The sequence below is a fragment of the Ornithodoros turicata genome, chromosome 3 (genome assembly GCF_037126465.1).
Source record: "Ornithodoros turicata isolate Travis chromosome 3, ASM3712646v1, whole genome shotgun sequence".
Taxonomy (NCBI): Eukaryota; Metazoa; Arthropoda; class Arachnida; order Ixodida; family Argasidae; genus Ornithodoros; species Ornithodoros turicata.
In genome coordinates, this window is record NC_088203.1 from 102,183,453 (window position 1) to 102,208,365 (window position 24,913).

The 24,913-nt window shown below is 46.5% G+C and overlaps 1 protein-coding gene and 1 long non-coding RNA gene across 8 annotated transcripts in view; one reads left to right on the plus strand and one right to left on the minus strand.

The window, feature by feature from the left end:
* The window catches only part of LOC135389015 (epidermal growth factor receptor-like), a 152,173-nt gene that overhangs the window by 6,513 nt on the left and 120,747 nt on the right, over positions 1-24,913 (minus strand). For 3 of the 7 annotated variants that reach the window (XM_064618933.1, XM_064618938.1, XM_064618937.1), the window contains 20 exons: positions 11,272-11,396; positions 10,408-11,191; positions 8,575-8,698; positions 8,314-8,481; positions 8,187-8,246; positions 7,136-7,335; positions 6,820-6,952; positions 6,139-6,208; positions 5,809-6,021; positions 5,014-5,115; positions 4,689-4,940; positions 4,474-4,592; positions 4,108-4,243; positions 3,613-3,753; positions 3,402-3,500; positions 2,594-2,779; positions 1,889-1,952; positions 1,643-1,810; positions 985-1,131; positions 619-899 (listed from right to left, as the gene is read on the minus strand). In XM_064618933.1, the coding sequence (XP_064475003.1) occupies positions 619-899; positions 985-1,131; positions 1,643-1,810; positions 1,889-1,952; positions 2,594-2,779; positions 3,402-3,500; positions 3,613-3,753; positions 4,108-4,243; positions 4,474-4,592; positions 4,689-4,940; positions 5,014-5,115; positions 5,809-6,021; positions 6,139-6,208; positions 6,820-6,952; positions 7,136-7,335; positions 8,187-8,246; positions 8,314-8,481; positions 8,575-8,698; positions 10,408-11,191; positions 11,272-11,396 (3,572 nt within the window). Of the gene's footprint in view, positions 1-618; positions 900-984; positions 1,132-1,642; positions 1,811-1,888; positions 1,953-2,593; positions 2,780-3,401; positions 3,501-3,612; positions 3,754-4,107; positions 4,244-4,473; positions 4,593-4,688; positions 4,941-5,013; positions 5,116-5,808; positions 6,022-6,138; positions 6,209-6,819; positions 6,953-7,135; positions 7,336-8,186; positions 8,247-8,313; positions 8,482-8,574; positions 8,699-10,407; positions 11,192-11,271; positions 11,397-12,008; positions 12,443-24,913 lie in introns of those variants that run through there. The other 4 variants (XM_064618935.1, XM_064618936.1, XM_064618939.1 and 1 more) reach the window with 4 other exon arrangements.
* Positions 14,507-15,401, plus strand: LOC135387570 (uncharacterized). The gene is made up of 2 exons (XR_010421203.1): positions 14,507-14,735; positions 14,848-15,401. It is a non-coding gene; the product is annotated as an uncharacterized LOC135387570 (long non-coding RNA).

Here is a 24,913-nt window from a genome sequence, read left to right on the forward strand (position 1 = left end):
TGTCTACCGCTCTATACATGCATTTATAGGGATGAGAGAATAGGAGGTACTGAGCAAGCCTTCTTTAATCTACATGGTATTGTCAAAAAGCACGGTGCCATAAAACAGACTTATCTAATTCGACCCCGATGATTGCGCAAAACTAGGTAGTATTATTCAAGTTAACACATCGTTTTTTAGTCACGTTTGGCAGGACATCCGAATTAAGGTAAAAATAATGGGAGTCTACCCTATTTCCGTCGTCGCAATTCGCAACAGTAATTGAACCTCTGTATGCAATAAGGGGATAAGTCAACTTATCCCCTTTTTACTATTTTTGCTGCGATGACATCTACATACCAGTATGCACCTGTGAATGAAAATTTAGGACCTTACTGCGATTTGCTGGCCTGCTACAGCGTGGTGAAAAATGGGAAATGCGTGTGTGTCAATGGGACGGACAATCGGATCAGGCCCCTTTTCTCGGTTTGTGATATTTGGACTTATCCCCTTATTGCATACAGAGGTTCAATTGCTCGTTCAGCGCAGCATTGCAAAAATACTCTCGGTGCTTAAGAGCTGTTCAAATTAAACGTCAACCACATACCCATTCCCAACCATATCAAAAATGTCAATCACCTTGATTGGTGTTGCAGGTGCTGCTTGATCGGGAGGGAAGCCTTGAATGAGCTCTGCCTTCGGCTGCAGATACTCTTCCGCATCCATTATGACCTCGGCTCCCTCTATAGGCATGCTGAGGTTACGGATCAGTTCTTTTTCGTCCTGCGCGGTGTAACTCGGCAGACGCATCAACTTGTCTCCCGGAACAACGAGGTAACGACCGGGGTCGCGAGCCATTTTGGCGAACTCTTCCGCAAGCTCCTTAAACGACGGTCGAGATCCGGCATCCAGCATCCAACCTGAAGGTGGCAGAAACGGCGTGTTACGGCGAATCCTCTCGAACAGTGACGTGACGCGCGATCACGACTGCAAAAATCGACTCACATTTGATCATGATCATGTAGACATCAATCGTGCAGATGGACGGCTGGTTGAGTCGTTCGCCTTTTTCGAGCAGGTCGGGGACGTCGCGTGCCGCGACCGTTTCGTACGGTCGCATTCCGTAGGTGAGGAGTTCCCAGACGGTTACGCCTGAGGAAAGTTCAATACAGTGTTGCCAGTTAATCTTGTCACATTCGGACATAAATGAGAAAGTTTCATGTGCAATGCACGCACCCTTTAGCAGACATCAATATTATTATAGAGCTTGAAGTTTTCGGGAAATATTTTTTTCTAAATTTGGGGGGTTAAAATCGGGTAAATAAACGTGCGCACTAAATTCGTGCGGATTCGGGTGAAAAAAACGTCCAATGCGCTAAAATCGGGGAGAGATCGGGCTCAGTTATTCAAACTAACTTAACTAACAGTTGAACTGTAGCGGTTTGGTACAAACAGTGATGTAACTGCGTGTTTCTGCCAAACAAGTAAGTTGGTGCATTCCTACAGACATCCCAGAGAGGGCAATTTGCCTGGTAAAAATCGCGTTTCACCCTAAAGATGCAACCTTCAATTCGGGGGTGCAATTTCGGGGAAGAATCGGGTAAAACCCTAAAACTTCAGGGCTCTAAATGTTAACAATATAAACGAAAAATGTGGCACCTACCAAATGCCCAGACATCACTCTTGTGAGTGAAGATCCTGTGTTGAATGCACTCGAGCGCCAGCCACTTGATTGGCATCTTCCCTCCGGCTGCCTTGTATTCAAACTCGTTGTTATCCAGAAGCTTAGCCAAGCCAAAGTCAGTGATCTTCACGCAACCGGGCGTTTGTACTGCAACATAATATATACCCGGTTATGCACCTCGTTTTCAGCAGCAACGCAAGCCGAGCTGGCAGGAAAGTTACTTACGCAGTACATTCCTGAGAGCCAAGTCACGATGCACCATGCGTTTCTCTTCCAAGTAAGCCATTCCCTAAAATGATGAAAGTAGTAACATTTCAGTTGTGGTAATGCTCTCTCATAATGCTCTGGCCCCTGTGGTTGTTACAGTAGAACAACTTCATAGTGAGGTGGATCAGAACGCTACAAATCTTCGCCCATATCAGCAGTTCATAGTTGGGGTTTTAACACATGGAAATGCAGGTTTACTTCACAACATCCCTATCTTCACCACATGCAGTTTCATTATACATAGAGGTTCTACTGTAGTAACATATACAGACGCTGTTCACATGGCTGTGGAACTCTCCAGGAATGCCTGGTGTCATGGAGAAAACCGCTTAATGCCAATGTTAAACATGCTGAGTAACATGAAGTGCCATGTGTTGGGGTTTCAGTGCATGTTGAGGAACCATGTGCAAGATTAATGCACAAAGCGACCACTACGGTGCTGATATTTTTTTTATTCTTTTTACATTGTCTTCTTAGTGGTCTGTTCAAAAGAGCTTTTCACATTTTCTGGCTGTCCGCCAGACAAGCACATCTACTTCCGGTATCCGCAAGCTACGTGATGTTGAGGTCATTAAGTGGTAACTGGGCATTACTGACTTTTACTTATCTTTACAGCATCATTTTAATTTTTTTTCTTTCCCAAGGCAGAGATTTGTAACTTACCCGTGCGATCTGTGTGCACCAGTTGAGCAGGGGCTTTGATCCGATCTTGTCCTTGTTGTTGCGTACATAGTCCAGGAGGCATCCCAGAGGCATGAGTTGCGTAACAAGCATGAGCTGAGAAGTGAGGCACACTGCCAGAAGCTTCAGGACATTGGGGTGGTCCACGCTGGCCATGATGTAGGCTTCCTGCATGGTTACATTAAATCGCACACTATTGACATTGCACGAAAGAGATCTGGCAACCAATAACAGAGGGCTAAATATATTACTGTATATGGGGCCCTAGTGTTTTCGGGTTTTATGTTTTTTGAGAATCGGCTTTTATTTCAGGAGCAAACAGGGCAAAATCGGGTGATATTGGGTGGAAAAGTAGATTTTCGGGTGGAAAATAAAAGCAGGCACTCCACGCATTTTAGATTAAGATACAAGATACAAGATATGGAACAGCTGTGCTGAATGTTCATTTTTGGGTTTTTTCTGGTTTTACCCTAAGTGGTGATGACACAAATCGGGGTGTAAAAATGGGTTTTACCCTAAAATACAGGGCCCTATATATTACTGTATACATACGGAGGCACTGAGGATAGGATACAGGATATTTTACGAATCTCCCCGTGAAAACAATATGATTTGTTTACACAAACACCATCCGAACTATAAGAGAATGAGCTGAATGTGCAAACTGGGAAAGAACAGTGCATCCGTACAAATCCCTCGCTTAACCTCTATTTCTAACTTTCTCAGCTCATTTCCGTTTACTTGGGGGTCTCCTCTCCTTACAATTTCTTTCAACCAAACAGCTGCTTACCTCAAGGAACTCCTTGTTCGTATTCGGAGCTGTTCCTTCCCTGAGAACCTTGATGGCAACTGGGATCCTGACGTTTTCCCCTTCAGGGACCCACACACCCTGGAAACAAAATGTTTTTAGATGATTTAATGCACCTGCTGCCATAAGGAGCCCAATCCATATTATTAAAAAGTGTCAGCCGTAGACACATCGTAAGTCTCGTAACGTATACCTTATAGACAGTTCCGAAAGCGCCGTAGCCCAATATGCCTCCTTTCCTTAGTTCTGCTTCTTTCACGATGCGCAGTTGTGCCAAGTTCGGCTTGATGTCGGTCGGCTTCAGTGGCTCGTTGTCTTCAAATCCGCTCATACGCTAAAATTCGAACCAATGAATGCGTGTGAACATATCATTTCACCAGTGAACATTCACGAACATGATCTCAACGTTCAGCAAATTTATGCTGAAAAAAAAAAAAACAGTAATCAGGCAGCTTCTGTACAGTTTTTATCCACTACACTGGACACACAAATGCTTTGATAGAAGTATTAGTACATATAGAAGAGCAAAACATACCACAGTATGCATTCTGAAATGGAGCAGGAAAGGCAAAAGAACAAGAAGAGGTGTGTGTTAGTAAGAAAAATGTTGATAAGAGGAACAGAAATGTTGCACGGTATCCCTGTCAAAAGCATTCATTGACATGCCTAAGCTTCGATGTATCATTACCATGGTCATCTTCACGGTGTTTTCTTTAGTCTTTGCTCGCTGGAACCAACTGTAGCTGAACACAGCCAGGAAGATTCCCAGGAGCAATATGCATCCTCCTGCACTGGCCAAGATGGCTGGCAAGTGGTCCTCCTCACTGATCAAGGAGAGAAAAGTAAATGTCTTAACGGATTGCGAATATATAAGCCACACTGTAATTTGAAGCACCACAACTGACTGCATCTCGTGTCTTCAAGATCCTACCGAATTTATACCGTTGCAATCTATGTGTCTCACACTGTATTCCCCCAAATGTTGCTTCTCTACATGCTCTACAGGCACTATATTAATATATTAATACATATAATATAGAAAAAAAAAACTCACATCCTTCCATGCACGGCGACTGGTGTTGGATCATCAACTGAACAATGTGGGTCCTTCGTTGTCATGTCATCAAAGACCTTGAAGGGCTTATCAGGAGGACAGGTGGCTGTGCAGTTGAACTGCAGAACAATGAGAACAATGTTAGCACGAGTAGATTTCATGCTGTCTCACGAAACGGAATGCTGCCGAGAATAAAATTTAAGCCACACCCTTACCGAAGTACGGTTCTCCGACGTGTAGATGCGGAAGTTTCTGCAGTTGGTACAATGTGCAGCGGTGGGCCCCGTGCATCCGCGGCACTCATCGTGGCAACGCACGCATCGCCGGTTGGCTTCGTCCGGGTAATGGTCACGCTGGCACTGGTCTTCACATTGTTCCCCGTTGCTGTAGTGCAGGCACTCGCACACGGACACATGGATGGAGTACTGGGTGCAGTTTCTGCAACGCTGATGGCACTTGCGGCACACCTATCAGATATAATTTTCAGAAATTGCGCCGTCAGAGCACCGTCCCCATTAAGCAGAAACAACAAAGACTCACAAATTTCCCCGTGAGCGACTTGAGTGGACCTTCCTCTTGCGGACCAATGAACTCCTTGTAGAAACCCAACGGGCAAGGTTCTTCGGACTTGAGGCACTGTTCCTGTGATACACCAGGAGGCGCGTTTAGCAGTGACATACCAAACTGCTAAGCAAGGTAGAGCCCTGCGCGGATGGCATTTTTGGCATCCGCATCCGACCCCCATCCACGCACACGTTATCTGCATCCGCAGCGTACACAACCGTTTACAACCGCATCCGATCCATTGAGCAAAACGCAACATCCGCATCCGATCCGCAAAATCCGCACGTTTCGAAGAACGCGTAAAGACCGCCGGAAGCATGTTGGCATAATTTCGGATGCCTCCATGCTCTCACGGAAGGACTCACGACGACAAGCAAAGGTAAACCGTTCAACAAACGCCATATGGAGAGACTTCTGGAACGCGTGGAACGCTACCTCGCTGGTGCTCGCGTGGTTCAAGACGCCAGAATGCCTCCTCTCCCGTCTTGGCCGTGCATATGGTCAAAGGTGAACCCGAGGATGCGCTCGCTGTCGGCGCGCCATACAAATAAATTACTGGCGGAAAAATTACAGCACGCGGTATATCCGCATCCCATCCGCTGCCTTCGCATCCGCATTCGATCCGCACACCGCAGAAAGCGCAAAATTTTCACCCGAATCCGCAAGTATCTTGCAGATATCCGCGAATATCCGCTTCCATCCGCGGGTGGTGTAGGGCTCTAAAGCAATGTACCTGATACACGAGCAATTTTCGACAGTTACGACGCTTACCACGACATTAGGGTCGTAGGCGCTGACGATGGCCTTCTCGCAAGAGTTGCACGCCCCAGACCCGATGGTGTTGTTGGGACCCGTGCAACCCCCAACGCAGTTGTCGTGACAGGGCATGCACACCCCGTTCTGGTCGAACTTGGACTCGGGACACTGCCTCACACAGTAAGGGCCATCGCGGACGTGGCGACACCGGCTACAGTTGTTTGCACCCTGAAACGGCCAGACACGAGCGGTCAGAACGGTGTCCACAGCCTCGTGTACAAACAAAAAAATGATGCGATACTGCAATTGCTGTATAGCTTCTGTAAGGGACATGGAATGACTCACAGGCCCAAAACACTCGCCGAGGCACTCTTCGTGGCAGCGGTTGCAGACGTAGTTTCCGTTGTCGAAAATGCTGCAAAAAAGGTGGCGGGATACATTAGCAACGAGGAGCGGTGTTGTGTGCAGATCCGTTGTCACAAAGCGGAACATTGACATGCGTGATGTGGTGGCAGTTAATTTCTCAGATTTCGCGGCAAAAGACGTCATCATCAAGAAAAATCACGTGGTACACAAAGGTTCTTTCTAATGATGAAAGATGGAAGTCACTGAAAAGGTTAGCCCGCTGTAGGACTCGAACCCACATCTTCTGGATTACCGGTCCATCTTTCCTTCCATCATTACTTCGTTAATTTCTTAGGCAACTTGAGGCCTTGTATGTGATTGTCCCTTCTATGTTGTTCCAGCCTCAGAACATCAGTTCTCTCATGTTCTTTCTAATTTCTGCGATTCAACTTTATGTGCACATAGTATAAGCACACAGTGGAAATCCACTGGAAAGATAAGGCCCCCCAGCAGCCATTAAGCAAGAAGCAAAAGTCAAAAGGCAAAAAGCAAGTCAAGTCGAAAAGCAAAACTTCACATGCACTTGAAACAAGAAAGTGCATGTGAAAATATGCGCCGAGAATATATGTGACGGTAACAACGCAAACAATCAATATGAGGTTGCTCAACAAAAGGGCTTACCCTTTCGAGGTCTCGCACTTCTCAATGCAGGTGTCATCCAGGCGGAACGATTTGCAAGACAGACATTCATTGGGTGCAGGGCCCCAGCAACCACTGGTTGAGCATTGAGGGTGACACACAAGATTCAGGGCTTCTGTTTTAACGAAATAAAAATAGTATAACACTTAGTACGTATTGCCTGTGGCTACTACACATCAACAGCTCAAGTATTATTGTACAAGAAGGCGAAAAGTTCCAGGGCCTCACAAAACCTATAACAGCAGAACTCAAAAGGTCGTAGCCAGTGACTTGCTGGCACGAGAAAGAGCAGACTCACGGCAGTCAGTATCGTTGGAATTGCGCTGCAGCAATACGCTGTGAACGTTGGACTTCACTATCTGGTGCCAGTCGACACTGCTCGCAAAGCACAGGTCCTTGTTTTCCAGGATCGCCACGCTTCCCGACCGGATCTTCCTGAGGCTTCGCAGATTCAGTGACTTGAGTGAAGTTTTCACAATGTAGAGTGCAGCAAAGTACCTACAAGGTGTCAGGTAGAATTAGAAAGCACGACAGGGAAAGGAACTATGTGAAAGAGGGCATGCAAGCTGCTGAAAAAGAGAAATACATTTTACTGACTACAGATTTCGCAGCACATCATTCATAGGGTCTGACTTTTTAGGGTTAAACCCGTATCCGCCCGATATTTACCCCCCGAACGAAATCTGCAAAATTCGGGTTTAACCCGAATCTACCCGAAAATATCCGGGTTGCGTAGCACACCCATAAGCATTCATTAAAATAAAGTTTGATAACATTGCTAAACATTAGCTCCACGTTAAGACAAATTTTTATTAAACAAAAAAAAAATCACCCGAATACACCCGAATTCCTGACGACAGAATGTGCCGTAACAGGATTTAACCCGAATACACCCGAATTTTCAAATGAAAAATATCACCCGATATTTACCCCCCGAATTTGACCAAAAATAAAACCCGAAAAAGTCTGGCCCTAATCATTCAGTAGATGCACAAGAACCACCGAAGACGAACACACATGCAACATGTCACATGAATGTACAATACAAGCATTACATCCACAGACAGATTTCAGGGTGACGACACAGTGAATCCTACAATGTCCATATGCACATAGGGAGCCAGTACATGCTTGTAACAGCTGCTGTAAGAGCCTAAACTAAAGCTTTCTCAGCTGCTTTGCTCAACAGAGACATCAAAATAAGATTAGATTGGGAGAGAGGTTTAGAAAAACTTCCTCACCAATTATTACCACCTCTACACGCTTGCAGACAATGACAAAAGCTACACCAAACGTACGAGACACAGCTACACTTAACACCGAGCGTTCGATTGTTTTTTTCTTTTTACCTGTTGTTGATTAGCTGTGTATCATCTGAGTGGTACTGACTTACGTGACTTTTCTGCCCACTGAAGGGAAACAGAAAAGAGCATTTCCTCTTTGTCCTACGCCATTGGCCTGCGTGAAAATACTCACTCTGTAAGAGTCCGACCACCGATGATCTCCAGGTTCCGAAAGTAGCGGAGTGAAGTGAAGTTTGGGTGAGACGCCTGAATATTTACAAAGCCCGTGACCTCTTTCAACGTGCTGAAGACTTCCAGCCTGTTGGGATCCATCTTGTCATAGCGTGGGCCAAATGAAAAGCTACAGCAAACAGGTGTGAGAAGGTTAGAGATTGTGCTCCGTGACGTTGAAACGGGCAGAGTTGCGTTGCTTGCAAAGTCAGGAATCCCTTACTTTGTGTAGACTTCTTGGAAGCCATTAAAAGTGGTGTCTAGGATTGTGAGTGACCCTTCGATGATGGTGCAGCCGCGGAAGCCTTCGATGTTCATGGAGTTGACCACATCAACTCCGTGGCAGTCTATAAGAAGTTTCAAATCCAGGTTTAATTAGACACGACCTACGATGCTTTTAAGTAACGTTAACAGTGGGGAAAAAACAGGTACCAAAATTTAAAATTTTTCAAAAATACAAATAAATCTGGTTACCAATGACAGAAGGATGCGGCGTTGGTACCTTACGTGCAACGACCGCCAGCAATCGCGCCGCGCTGCTGTGCCTAACTTGGACAGGTTTTGTTACGATGTTTGAATTCGTTATCAACGAATTATGCTCAATTCAGATGAAAAGCGGGACTTTTAAAAAGCAGAATCGTAATATTTGCCACTGTCCATCTCACTAAACATCCGAATTGCAAGAATCTGGCATTTTACATTTAATAAAATGAAAAGAAAACACAACCATTTGTTAATAGCTAGTGATATTAACATGTTGCTAATGCTGACGTTTTATGAACAATACACCTATATGTAGAGATTGCGAATTTCATGTTCTACATCAATAATGGGAGCTAAAGAAAAATTAGCACAAGATGAGGATCTCTGCATGCTCTTGTAGTGTGTGCATGTGTAATGCTCCAGGCATTGAATTGCATTAACTTTCGCAATGCAATACTCTACAATAACAGAGATTGTATTTTGTAAAATAGAGATCGGCTTCTTTGAGCGAGCTAGGATTATTGCCGGCGGAGTCCAAGCTCAGGGTCGCCAGAAACTGCACACAGCTGATGACACTTACAAATTTTCTGAGCTGTGGCAACGAGGCTTAGCGGTTTAGGCCGACCCACGCGGTGCGTAATTCACTCCGCGAAACGCTCCGTGAAAACAGCGCGCCTGATACGCGAAGCCTGCGCAATCCGCGCGTTACGCGGGCGGTTGTCGGTTCGCCTGACAACTGCGCATGCGCCATTCCCAAGCGCGACGTGAAATTCAGAACCCTCTTGACGCGCGCGCTGTTGTAGTCACGCGTGGGACGAGGCATCGTGGTTCGCTGCGTAAAACGTACTTTGCGAAAGTCAGTCGTGAAATTCGTCCGTACTCTCCGCCCGTAAACCGCGACGACGTAGGCCGGCGCGGCTGTACCTCACGAAAGGAAAGAGGACGCCGCGGGAAAAAGCCGAAGCTTCCCTTCGCATCAGATCCTTACTCGCAACGTGGGCAGTTTTTTTTGCAAACGATTTCTTTGGTGCTTCGCATACGCTGATTATTTCTCGTGTGACCATATGGCAATCTGAATAAACCGAGTCGATCTTTTCGCGTTATACGAGCTAACACAAGTGTTATCGTCTTACCGGAGCTAAACCGAAGAACAGCGTACTGCGAAATTTTCTCGCCCAAGTGATTAATACTGTGGTTTACCCGAGAGCTCAGTATAACCAAGTTGTAAGATAATAAATAAACGGCTCGATATTACAATGAATTCTGATTACGATGAAGGGCTCTACATTCCTGGGTATACGGAACGTAGTAAGAGTGTCGTGGGAGTCTTCAGCTTTGCTCACCTAATAAACATGTCCGCTTCGTTACGCAAACTTCCATACAAACTAATTCAGTTGCGTCAGGATGATTCAGTACAGGCAACCAAAAGTTCGAATAAACGAAAAACGCGTATACCCAAAACACTAAATGGGAGCAGCGCTGTTTCCTCAAAGTTCGTTATAGACAAATTCGTTATAGACAAATTCGTTGTAGAACAACACGACGACGATCGAGGAACGTTGCATATACTCACTCTTGGGGCACGGTCCGTCGCAGGGCACGCACTCGCCATGCTGAGCCTTCTTATTCGGCGGGCAGTTCCTCACACACGCACCGTTATCCCTGAGCAGATGTTCCGGACAGTCCTTGACACACGTCGCCCCGTACGCGTACTTCCCCTCCGGGTTGTACTCCCACGAGTAAGTATTCGGATTATACCTCATCATGGGCGGACACTCTTGCTTACACACACCATCGTCGTAGAAATTCTGGCACGCAAGACAGTCGCTCTGCTTCGGTCCCACACAACCACCGGCGCAGAACAGGTGACAACAGTCGCGCGGTTCCGGCCCGAAACACCTCCCCTGGTGACACTGCGGCGAACAGTTCACCTTGGAAAACTTTTGGCAGTTGTGAGCTCCCTCGCCCCAGCAGTGTCCCCCCGGACAGGTGGAGTCACACGGCGGACAGGCGCGTTCCGGTTGAGTAAAATTGTAACTGTACACCATCTTCGCGGGCGGCCCCGAAAGTATCTCTTCCCACTGAATGTTCTTCATGTGGCAGAGGTTGTAGTTGTTGAAGAAGCCGACGTTGCCCCGCAAGATGTCTCGGAGCGCGGGGAGCTCCAGGTTCTCCATGCGGCTCAGCGTGACCAGAAGGGCAAACTCTTCGTCGTGGACGTTGAGCTTGAAGAGGTTCCGTCCGCGGATGATCATCAGGCTGGGCAAGACGATCTTCTGGACGTCGACGTGCGAGATGAGGACGAAGCCCGTCACTTCGCGGATGTCGCGAAGGAAGCTCAGGTCCAAGCTCGCGTTCTGGAAGAGGGGATGAAAATAAACGTCATCGCGGGTTCCCATGAAAGTATACAGCGTTCAAAAACTAAAAATGCGGGCACCTGTAGCCATGTCAGTTCCAAGTTTCCATCTACATATGTACAGTTTGTGTACCGGTCCCTGAGGTTCTGGTAGTGGTGCTCCCGGTTTGAAGGTACGGACATACGGCCATTGGTGCCGATGCAAACTGGTGGAAGGGGGAAGAAGAAGAAGGAATGTAATTTATTTCGCAGTTGCACGGTGAATTAAAAAGGAGAAAAAAAAAACGAACAGTGTACAGATACACGGCCACCGTTCGGCGTGAAAAATCGGATAAATATAAATAACATTATATACGGAAAGAATAACTCATTTCACACTCTCGTTACCAATGCGTTCATATTACTGGCTAATAGATGTAGATGTTACGTAACAAATAAAATCCATTACTTGAATGCCGAGCATAATATCCTCTAGTATCTAGTCAAGACCTTTACGTGTATGTCCATGCGTCTCTTTTATACATACCTTCACGAGTTGGATTAAAGCAGTATAAAAATAACGTGAATGTCAAATAAATATTACTCATCCCGCACACGACTGCAACACGTTGATGCAGATATATAAATGGTTCTTACACAGCCAGGTGAAAAACCACACGTAAGTTCACCATGAAGAACACCACATTGAAATACAATCTAACCAAACAAAACCACACACACACGCAGATACACTTCGAACACTGTCACGCGGATTGCTACAATAAAAAAAAAAAAAACAGAGAGAGATAGAGACAGAGCAAAAAAAGAAGGACACCCACTTTTTCCTTTTCTGACTTCTCTGTGTCGATGCGCCAGGACTGGCCCGGCGAGAACCGTCCATGCTAGCAGGGCCAGCAAAGTCCCACACACTCGCATCGTTACCTCCCCGACACTCTCTGCATCACCGCCACTTTGTCTTTCCTTCGAGTCGCCAACACCTTTTTTTTTTTATCTCTCACAACCGTCTTCTCCTTAGTCTCGTCGATGCCACTGCCATCCTTACGGCCTGGTTAGGCCTAACCACCGATCGTTCGTACCGCGCACGATCGGTGAAACCCACGTCCGATTCGGTTGTGTCCGTGACTTCATCGTGGAGGATACACACTGTAAGAGCAAGACCGCCACAAAACGTCTTCAGTCTCGAAAGATCGCACGGTTTTCCCGAGATTGGCACAGAACTCCTTGAGAAGGCTTCGAGACGGACTATGTCCACTTTCGGGTCTCCTGAAGTATGTTGCGAGTCTTGTCGAAAGCGCAACTTTTATCTTATCTCTGACGACGTTCTCGGACGACTATTTACGTTCTGGTTGGATAAGACTTTGCGTAAAGACAGGAAAGCTCAACGGAAAATCTTATATGGGCCTATAGTGAGATCGGAGCTTTCGTCGTAACACGTCGTGTGTGTCTACTGCGTGGAGACAGCAAAAGTAGCAATCTTTCAGCGTCATTGAGTAATATTTTTGTAACCAGTATCTTCTAAGTGTATAACGCTATGTCGGTCTTTCGAATATAGACGACTTCTGCTAACGGCAAAGTTGCCAGTTCGTTTCAAACGGAGTTGCAAAGTTTGTTGCCAGCGACGGACATCTGTGATGCCGCCATGACAGGCTCGGTGTCGGCAGCCATTTTGTACGTTGTACTGCGGAAGACGCAGCGGTAAACTTTCAATTACATACAATGTAGAAGGCAAAATTGTATTGTAAAAGTATTTTCTGTGCGACAGCCACGGTGAAACCGTTTTTCCAAATCAGTAATCGATTATGGAAAAACAAAAAAAAAAAAAACGTTAAACGCACGTTCATATACAAACGGCATTTCGGTTGACCCCAGGATATTCTCAAAGCACTCGTAACCACCCACCGGAGGTGATAAAACATCACCAAAATACCAGCAAAAACGGCAAGAAAACCCCGAACAACCAGCGGGTACGGGTGTCACAGACGCCGCCTCGGAATTCCTGCGCAAAATCCCTGGCTGACCCCATCGAATCGACCGAAAAGAAGTCGTACAGCGACGCGCATTTATATATAGGCATGGATGAAAAGGAAAACTGATGACGTTGAAATGGTATGTGTCGAGCGCTGTTCGACTAAATTTCCTCCCTTTTCACATTTTCTTTGAACTCCACCTCTGCAAAACTTTACCTCGCCTTTCGTATGCTCTTTCTGGCCTCGACCATATCTTGGAAAGGTTCAAAAAACCCAACTCCTCATCATTCACCTATCGAACGTGCTATCGCCCCTCCTTGTATATACGTGAAACAGCGGGGCAGAGAAACGCCAGCTGCTCAGATATGGAGCCCCCCCTCAGGAACACGGCGGGCTCGCTGCAGAGATCGCTGCACTTCCAAAATGCCACGAATGCCTCTCGCGGTCACGTTTTCGTGAAACGCCGCGCTCCTCCAAACTTTGATGCACATGCAGGCGCTGCTGTTGCCGTTGCTTTCTGGCAAGTCCTGGCGAAATGCGAGAACGGTTCACCTCGAACCACTTGACACGCTGCTCAACTTCCACCGTAATTCCCGAGAGTGATGTGGCGCCTACGAGGCATGTGCAACGTTTTCTGCTGCGAGCTCACGTCGTCCTCGACGACGAGATGGCTACGAGCTAATGTATTCTTTCGTCTGCTCAGAGCAAAGCCAGACGCTTCAAACAAATAAGGGGTCATGTTCATGTCTCTGTAGCGAAGGGACAGCCACAGATCTAGTAGAGTGCTCTAGAGCATCAAATAGTTTTTTTTTTCGTTCCGTGTTAGCGCCGCGAAGCAACTGTGGCTATGAGCTGCGTACAGACGTGGACAGATGGAGAGAGGACAGCAGGAAGGAGTGGAAGACAGGTGGGTTAGTATGAGTCCTGGGCAGACTTCAGAGGGGACGGTGCAGGCATTCGTCTGGAAAACCTTCGGAAAACCCTGGGAAAGCGTCAGACAGCACGGCCGAGGGTAGGATTCGAACCCACGACCTCTTCAGCACGATCTTGGCTAGCACCAACATGCGGGACGCCTTAAGCCGCTCAGCCATGTCGCTGGTGCATCAAGCAGTGCTCCTAGCACTGCCGAGAACGTAAGCAAAACACAAGAAAATGAAGTACACGCTGTGTGCTCCGAGACGATGCCTTTGGCGCCCGATCTTCCCCTCCTTTTTTCTCTTTCTTACAGCCTTCCTCTCCTTCACAACTCCTTCGTGGACTAGCGATTAGACCTTATGTCCTCCAGGTGAAGTTTGCCTCGACATTTCAGACACGCCTACCAGTGCCACAGCCGATCTGCGAGCCAGTACAAGACAACTGTGCAGAACACGCCTGCTACACATCCTCACGTACGTTCTCCTGTATCAGCGTCCAGAACCCGCGGCCCCCTGCCCGTCGCTAAGGTCTCTTGCGCCCATTTGGTTTCACGAAGACTGCGATCAGCCAAAGAAAACCAAAACGAAACCGTCACCGTTCTCGGGCAGCGGGTAACACTCATGATCGACCACGGGATATGCGATATCCCGGAGAGAAAAACCGGTAAGTTGTTCTCCTGCTCCCAGACCTTTCAACACAGGTGTGCCAGACACAAACAACCCCTTTTCTAAGCCACGATCAGTTGCAACTCTTCGATAAAATGGCACAAACGCAGGCAAGCTCGTGGAAGAGATCAACGATGAAGAAGCCTGAGCGTGGGCTACCAGAACAAGGACGAGCACAAGAGAGAGAGCTCTTCGACCGACGGCCACAAGCCGAGACAAGTTAGGACGCATCTGAAAACGGACTGCGCAATCTGCCGTCCACTTTCCATCCCACATAGCGCATTTTCTTCCTTGATGATCTAATGGTCCCTGGGGAAAAAAGCTGCTCGCTTAATGACTCTGTCCGACCGAAGGCAGAATACGCCAAAGGCAAAAGAATGCATCCGCGGCGGAAGAAAGAAGCCATTGTGAGGAATGCACGTGGAGAAAATGACAGACGTGACTGTTGCTCCGCGTGCTTTTGTCTCCAATATATACCGTCAGCCCGTGTATTTCTCCGGGTAGATGGATACCTTTCGGCTCGCACAGCTATATAGTTTGTGCTGAGGTTATTCGGGACTGTGCATTTTCGTAGGAGGAAATGGTGAGTCGCTCTTTGCGTTGTCCGTCGAATGAGGGGCGTTTGGGTAAAGAAATTTTCGAAAAATAAATCGCACCAAATTGCTTCCTCTGGCTTTGCAGGGGCGTTTAGCTTAGTTTAGGATATACAGGGTGTGTGCAGAAAAACATGACCCGCATTTAGGCACATAGCTTGTTGCCTACCTAACTAACGAACTTCCGGTGGCGCACGATGGCGTATTTATGCGTGCGAAATCTGTAGAAAAATTGTGGAAGCCATACCCAGCTTAAAAAATAAACGGAACAACGAAAACGTCAGCTTCCGTGCATCAGAATAGGGCAACATGGTGGACAACAGGGTGTATGTGAAAGGGCAACATGGTGCACGTAGGAGAGTTGTGTTCAAGTACCGCTAGGGGAGCTATCGGTGCATAAATCGAAACGATGTCCCACATGGATGCTCATCGGTAGTACCCCTAGCGGTGCCTGCACATAACTCTCATGAGACGGAAATGCACTACAATGCACTGTCATGACCGCCCTATTCTAATGCATGGAAGCCCATGTTTTCGCGCTCTGTTTATTTTTTTACACTGAGTATGGCTTCCAGGATTTTTTTGTAGCTTTCGGACGCATAAATACGCCGTCGTGCGCCACCGGAAGTTCCTCGGCTAAGTAGACAACGAGTTACATGTAAAAATGCGGGTCATGTTTTTCTGCACACACCCTGTATTTTAAATAATATCCGTCTTTCTCTTGATAGATTATACGAAAATATTCTGGGCCACTTTACTGGCGCCTTGAGTAACCACCCGCGTTATAGCTTGCCTAACAGACAGCCAACAACAACATGGTTGCTTGCATGTGCCAAAAAACACCCCCCCGTCAATACATTTAGGCGGCTCTTAGGCCTAACGCCGACAGCGTCTGCAATCACCATAAAGGTTAACCATAATAAACGCAACTCTCTCCACGAAACCACACTCCCCAAAAATGCCGCAAGCTGAACAACCATCCGTCGTCTGCTAGTTATCTTTACAACTCTCATCCTGCAGGTGGTGTGGGCAACTGTTTACACGAGCGTTTAGCAGAGTCGTTACGTGAGGGTGCTGCGGTCGAAAGGTCGTGTGTGTCAGCAACGGTAAACAGAGGATGTTACGGGATAAACTTAGACCGACGTACTCGCAAGGTGTTGGGAAACGTCGTGCACATCTCGTGTTCCGGTATGTGTACCTTGAGATAACTCGATCTGGCAGCAGAAAGAGGCGAACAGACGGAGCCTTTTTCAAAGCAGACGACGGGATGGTTTCTGTATTTGCAGACGGTCGTGTTTCGGATCCTCCGCTCAGCCAGATTGCGCGTGCTTTCAAGTGTTGTGAGTTGGGTTTGAACTGCGCTCGAGAGGCACTTGGAGGTCGTCCAGGCACACTAAAGAGGTGCGCTATAGATATGTGGATCGCAAATCGTGCTGGCAGCCGTCTGGTCACGTGGAAAAGTTCTGCACTTCCCAGATACGTCACTCCTTTTCCCATATTTTGGTACCCGCTTCACTCTCCTCCTTCCCCCTCTCCCTGTCACGAAACACGAACAAAACCCATCCCATCGGTCATAAAAGAAAAACGAAACTCGCAAACCAAACAATCGCAATCACGTTTCGTTTTTTTTTTTTTTTGTCTTGTCTCGTTACACCATCTAGTTCCGGTGCGGAATGCATGATGTCCGGCTCTGCGTTCCCCCCCCCCCCCCTCCGTCCCTTCTCCTTCGCCCCCGTTAGAGCACCACCACGTAGTAGAGAAGAAAGTCAGCTGGCCGCACCCATCGCTGTTCCTTTCCCCGCCCACTCTGCTACATAGCTGCACAGACCAGAAGATTGGAAGTGAAGGTCTTCCCGCGTGGCTCAAGGTTGCTAGCTGGTCTCCTGCCACGTCCAGTTCAGTTCCCGACTTCGAGAACGGTCATCAGAGCGTAACATATCCGTTCCGAGGTATAGGGCTGCTGTTCGGAACAGTGCGGTGATAAGCAAGAAGTATTAAACGTCAGGGAATGACGTCAGAATGCCGGAATACGTTACATGTAGCGAATAGAGTGAATGTTGATAAGAATTAGAGTAGATAGGGAATGCAAACAAAAAATGAAAAAAAAAATACAGGACGGTTGCGACTGTGTAAAGCGAATTTCAGCGGTAGCTGTTGTGTGTGGATGTCGACACGTCGACACTTCTGTTGCTGGTATATGTACAACTACTTTAGAGCGACGAGTACTGCCTTGTGATCTGTGAAGTGAGTGGTGATGTGTAGAGCTGGGATTGGCGGGACAAAAATAGTACTAAAATAGGGGACAAAAACGGGACAGGAAACGCTGAAAAATCGGGGAAACTTTCCGGGACAACCTATAACAAACGTGACATTTTGGTTCAATGGTATAGCAGAGATGTCGAACTGAGATCTCACGGCAACAAAAGTTGTATCTCTTTTCCACGGTAATAGAAAAGGTGACATTTTTGTTAATTCGGTGTCAGCACCGAATGTCACCGCAACTGGGTCTGCGATCGCTGCGCACAGAAGTGCAGACAGATTGAGAAGGATGACAGTAGGAAGAAGCTAGTGGAGGATAGGGGGGATAGTACCCGCCCTGGTTTACCAAAGTGCAAAGTTGGGGTAGTCGGTTCCCTAAATTAGTTACTCGTCCTGGGCCGACTTCAAGGCGTAGTTCCGACACCTGTCTGGTAGGATTCCACCCCACCACCCGCGAGTCACCTTAGCGTTATGTTGGAGCTACCGCATCAATAACGGGGAGGGTAATAAAAAATAACATAATAATAATAATAATATAATAATAATAACTAATGCCTCACCTAACCTAGTAATAAAAAAATAAGGTAACCTCATACTTGCAATCACCTTAAACGCTTACTTCTCAAACGAAACAAAAAGAAGGAAGAGAAATATCGAGTTAAGATCACATACAGCAAAACAATCACGCGTTTATATTCCACAGAACTCAAAAGCTACTTAATCAAGTTCAAGGCCGTCACTACTAGAATCACCTAACCCCTTCGCGTGTACACCGGCGGTACAATCACATAAATATCGGCGAGTTCGGACAATTTTTACATTAAAAAAATTAAAAGAAAATGAACAACGAAGACTTACCAGGCGTTGCTTCGTATCTAATTAACATCACCTACGTGATACTTTAAAAGACAAATCACCTGGTGCTACTCGCAGAACCCGTTTCAAGGCCACCGCACGAGCGAATATATTAAAATAGTAACTGCTAACGGGAGCAAGAACCTTCAGTGAAGATTTGGTGATAGCAATTACTTTCCTTGAAATTAGTATAGCAAGCCGTGCTGGAGGTTCCTCTCGTTGAGGAGTTCGAACAGGATTCGAGCTCTGGATGTATTTGATATAATGTAATGTAACGTATTTAATACACCTGAAAGGGGACGACTGAACTCTGAGAAATTTGGAGAAGTTAGCCACCTCGTTGTACCTTCAATACATATTCCTGACGTGCATTATTTTTTTTTTGTGTGTGTGTTTTTGTGTGTATGTGTGTGTGTTTTGTTGGAACTGATGTCACTGCGGCGCTCTAGAAGATCTAGAGCACGTTCTTCTTCATTGCCCACATTACCAGCCTTCCCGAACCATACACCCCTCCGGGTCTCTTAATCAGCTTCACTCTCACCCCCACACCCCCCACCCCACCCCCTCCTTCTCAAATTGCTTGGACCCTGCCCAAATCCAGCCCACCAACGCTCTGCCCTCAATGTTCTTCTGACCTCTCTGGACACCATCGGCCTTGGATACTTATTGTGAAGGAGCTCATCATTTCATTCCCCACATCATCACCACCAATGAGGTAGCGTATCGACACTGATGATGAAACTCCCCATTCATCATCTCACAATAAAGTTGTTGTTGGAACTGTACACCTTCCAAGCCGACATATTCGCCACGTTGTTTTCGCAGAGACTACCGAGCTTAATTTTAAATATTATATACCGTATATTAAATATTAAACTTACGACGAAAAATTAAATATCACATATTAAAATATTGTATATTATATATTACATAAAAACGTGACGTTCCTTGTTTAGGTTCCGTTTTGCAACTCTATATAGTTCCAGATAGTTTTCTTACATGAATTTCATCAAAATTACGTGCGAGAAAAGCGCCAGACGATATATATATATATATATAAATGAATAGCTTTCAAGAGAATTTAAGGCGATCTGCGAGGCTAATTTTATTCCGCGGGGACGTGGGAATGTTGTGTCCCAATAAACAGCGTAACGGCGTCAAAATGCTTTTAAAAAAAGATATAGAGATGGGAAAGAGAAAAAAAATCACACACCCTCACTGTCATGGGGGAGAAAACGGCGGGGAAATGCTGAAGTTCACCTGCGAAGAGGTCACCCAAAAAGGTGAAACCCTCCGCTGGGAAACCTTAGAGCTCACCCGACCATGTTCTCAGGTGCCATAACCTTGACGCTATTCTGTCCTACAGTCGGACAATAAGAAGAAGAAGAAGAAGTAGAAGAAGGGGAGAAAAAAATGCCCTTCCACTTCTTTCGTCCTCTCCGAGAAAGAAGTCGACAGCAACGAATATAGCGAAGGGAGATATTGGGTGAGTGGGGGGTTAGGGGGACACTTGTTTGTTGTATATGTTTCGAGGTAAATGGGGCTCACATAAAGGGGGGGGGGAGGGGGGATGGGACTACCGCATACCATATGTTCCAATGCGGCATACGCATTGTATGATTAGGAAGCCAAATATAATAGAGAGAGGTGGTTGTTGATAACGCTGAAGTTCGGCTGATGCAGTGCGAAGAACACGGCGGCGTTCGAACGCCGGGAATCTATCCAAAGCTGCTCTTCAAATTCAAAGCTGCTCTTCAGCGGAACTATGGGAGAGAGTTAACGAAGGTCAGCGAATTCGTATTGTTTCGCCCGCGTAACCACTTTTGACTAGCGATGATCGCACGCTCCAAAGTCAACCTTTTTAGGAACTGGAATTAGCGCTCGTCGGTGGTGGCCACGATCGTGCTGAAGACTGGGAGGTAGTGGGTTCGAATCCTATACCATAGGCTGTTCCGTCTGAGGTTTTCCCTGGGTTTTTCGAAGACTTTCCAGACGAATGTCGGTACAGTTCCCCCTGAAGTCGGCCCAGGACGCATACTAACCCCCCCCACACACACACTCCTTCCTGCTGTCCTCTCTCCATCTGTCCACATCTGTACGCCGCTAATAGCCACAGTTGCTTCGCGGCGCTAGCAAAAAATAAAATAAAATAAACTAGAATTAAAAACTAGAAACACCCGATTTGTCTCTCTTTTTCCCATCTCCCTTCTTTTTGTTTCGCATTTCCCTTTTTTTTTTTTTTTTTTTTTGTATAGCACTTCACCGCAAATCGAAACTGTTAAAATATTAAAGTATCATAATGCCTACCGAACGCCGTTCACCAACAAATACAAATGCGATGTATATGCCGAAAACGATTCACCCACAGCTCCGTCAGCTCATTTAAACCCTACACCTACGCTAACTAGCGTCTGGTTCTTGAACTTTGTAGTAGTATCGGACGTCGCCTGAATGTTTTATAACCCTAATTTTGAAAAAAAAAACGACTTCGAAACTCAATCCCACAGAAAGAGATTATCGAAAGCGAGCAAAACGCTTCTGACCAATGGCGTTCCGAAATCGGCGTTCCGAAATCGGCGTGACGTCAGTCCGTCAAGCAAAGCGGCACGCGCTCCTGTTAATGGTCGTCGGATAATGGCCGCGGGGTAAGTCATCCGAGTAGAACTAATTCTTGCGTGGGAACAGAAATACTTTCGTGTGGGTCTCCTTTTAATAACTCGGCAGAACGCAAAGAAAAACGGCGATGAGTAAACACAGGGGTCGATGCTTGTTCCTCACTTACCGAAGTCACAAACCTTTCGTGAAACGCGAAGGCGTACGCAGAAGTACGTTCGAGTTACGTAAACATGGGCGCCGTGTATCCTTCGTTGCCAGACGTGATTACGTTGTGAGCCGTTTTGCAACACTGCCTGATCGTGTCCTTTTAAAGGGGTTGTGATAGTTCGGTCTATGACGTTATTTTTGTGTCGATGAGAACTTGCATTCTAAGTTTTACAGCAAAGGGCGAAATAGACGTGCCGAAAATCCACACTGCGAATACCGATACTGATACCGAATGCTCATCCAGGCATGACATCAGTGCACGCATCTGTGCCAGTGAGGCTGCCACGGGAGAGGTCACGTGGTTACGAGAACCAATGGGAAATAGCCGACGATCTTGTTTCCCTGACGCCGGAGTTAGGCGCGGAGGGATGTTAACGAGAGGACACATAGAAAATTATTATTTTTCGCTGAATACTCTAGCGTGCAGTACAACACATGTACGATGCAACGAATTAAAACTTCGTTTTCGATTTTTTTTTTTTTTTTTTTTTTCAATAAACGTTCAAGTAACGGGCACATGAATAAAATATAGAGTGCTAGAGATAGTCTTTGGATACAAGAGACCAAAGATACTGTAAACGTATTTTTATTCGTGACGTATTAATTTTCGCATTCAGTCTTTTGCGAAGTTATTCGCGGGTATTTGATTTCGTGATTCCAGAGCGGTTTCTCTTCGCGGGGTAAACGTCAATCTGTGTTCGCGAGTACAATTTCTCGCGATTTCTTAGCGGTCGCGAAATTCGCGAAAATGAATACATCGCGAATAAATAAATACGTTTACAGTACTCGCACCACCCGCATGCCCAACATAAGATTTCCCAACGATACTCCGTGCTTTGTACGTCGCCAACACTGTACTTTTCCCCTTAAAAAGACGAATTTCGAGAACGAACTCAAAATTAGCTACACCTCCTTCCTACACGTCCTATATTTTGTGACACCAAAATAGAAGGACGGACAACAACGACTTCGCGAAGCGGACGAAGTCCCATCGCAACGGAACGGATTCGATCGGATTTATTCCGGATTGCTTTATCGACACAAAGCAGCCGACGTGATCCAAATGTGAAACCAACGTCTTTTCCTTCACATTTCACTTTTACTTTCACTTTCACATCTACCTACTCGATACAGCCGAAAGCTAAGGCGCGAAACGGGCCAGTATAATCGGTGGTGAGGAAAATTTTGCGGAGGTTGAGTGACCTACACGCCAAAGTAAACGTATACCTTTCGATAAGGAAGCGTCTCTCTAGAATTCGCGCGGACTTTTTGCTTCTATTTTTCTCCGCCCGCAAGATGACAAAAAAGGTAATCTGAGTCCCGTGGGCGTCCAGTGTGCGGAGGGCGTACGGGCCAATGAGCACGGGCTAACTGGGTCACGCTCTGCCGTGCAGTCATCGACGAGAACTGCGGAAATCTGAGACTCCTTTTGTTTAAGCCAAGTACAAAGCAAAGTTTAGGGGGGCAGATGGAGAAGCTTGAATTCAACGGTTAGGCGTCGCGGTGTAGGTCAAGCACCATAGATGGAGTAATGAACGGCACGGTAAACGCTTTCTGTCTTAATGACGTTGGTTAATGACTTCATTAAACGTAGCAGTTACGAAGTCGTAAGAAGGTTGGTGCTTGTATGAATTAGGTACTGAGGCAGTGGGAAATCCGTGGATGTCAACGCTTCCTATACGTTTAAGTACACACTCACAGCATTTGGTTTTGCTCAGCATCAACTCATACTTGGGTCCTTGTCATAATTTCTTTGGCTACGCTCATTTCGAGCCACCACTAGCGCCGCTCCTCATCCAAGCGGCGGCCACAAGCAGACGATGACCTCAAGCACCTGTACGAGTCACCAACTTGGCAGAAGACACGCCTAACAACACAAAGAAGTCCTCTCTGAACTACAACACTTGGATCTTCAACACAAACAACTAAACAGCTGAATGAAAAAAAAAAGCAGGCGAGACACTTCTGCAAGGTGACGTCCGCCCCCTTCCGGCAAAAGAAGACACCAGGCCATAACGTAGTGGCAGGCGAACCTTCTGCAAGGGTGCGGCACGACAAGACTACACTCTTGACGAGACGCCCAGCAAAGAGTGCATACGGTACAATATTGCTGCGGCGCTGCACCATCAGATCACGCAAAATCTCGAGCAGAGCGAGGCTTAATTGCCGGGTTTATGGCGAATGTGCCATACGAGTCCGTCTACTCCGAACGAGATGATGTGCGGGTCCGCCCAGTTTAACGTGGTTGTGTGTATTACGCTTTTTTTTATACAACGCTTGGGGTTCCCAAAGTTTCTTGTGTGCTTGTTTTCGTATGGTGACCGCTTTGCGTTTTTATTTGCCAATGTATCTTTATGCCAATTCAGTTCCAATCTATTTTATTTAGTATCGCCTACTTAAACACTTTGTTAAACACGCATACAAGCTATTCATTTCGTAAATTATCTCAGAAAATACTGATTCGCAACGCCCATGTTCAGGCGGTGCACACCATATATCTTTTCTTTAAATTATCGAGCAACTAGGTTGAATTAAATCGCGCGTTTACTTTCAAGGTGGCGGACAATCGCGTCGCAAAATCCCGCTCAAATCTTCGTCGATCACACGGTCCTATCATCGGGCTCGAAAGTTGTTCGCTTCAACTTCGAATATTCAGACAGCCATGAGCAGGATACCCAAAACCTGTTCTACTTTACCAACCGTACCAGAAGGATTAATAATGCTGACCACGTAATCGCGATAATTGTTCCCGATTCCAGCGTGCAACCAGTAATGCGGCTTAATTCGTAGTGCCTTATCGAATAGTAAGGCAACAGCTGTTCTGCCGTTGGCATCTTTCTTCTTCTTTTAGACTGAGGCGTGGGATTTGCCCTTCTGGGTCAAGCTGCGCGCGTGCCTTGGCGTCCGCATACGTAAAGAAGGGGTATCTAAACGCGCAGGAGCACAAGCACTGGCGTCACTGTGTTTCTTAAAAGGGTTTGTGACACTTTGATGTATGCACAGTACTGGACGCCACAGGAAAGCGTAAAGATTTTCTTCTTGTCGTAGTTTGCGAGAGATAAAGTCTGAAGTACACTTCGTAGTCGAACTCTGATGTCGGGGGATCAAGAGCCTCTGGAATTTCTATAGGGTTTATTCACTGACGTCATCTCGCCGCCATACAGTATAGGTCCCTCGAAGTTATGTTCCCGCATTAGTACGCTGCTATATGCTTTTTGGGTGACTATTAACTTCGAAAACATGAAAATTGCTTGAATATGCTACAAATCACACTGCACAGTAAATATGAAACACCAAACATATACGGTGGGTGCGATATGGTTAGCGGCTTGGATGGGACCTACAATATGGCGGCCGATGCAGCACATCTGCCTGCAAGCGACAGTGGCGGTCTCCTGCGGATGACGTCATGTGAATAAACCCTATTGGTTCTTGTAAGCACGTGACCTGTCCCACGGCCGCCTTACTGGTCGGGATGCACACAGCTGGATTTGGCACTCACAGTTCCGTTTTTTGTAGTGTGTTACCACATTTGCTGTAAAACCTGAAGATGAAGGTCTACATCCTGGCATATAAGATATAACAGACTTTTTTTTTATCATGCGTAACATGGGGGAGAAGCGTCAAAACTCCCTTCATATTTAAA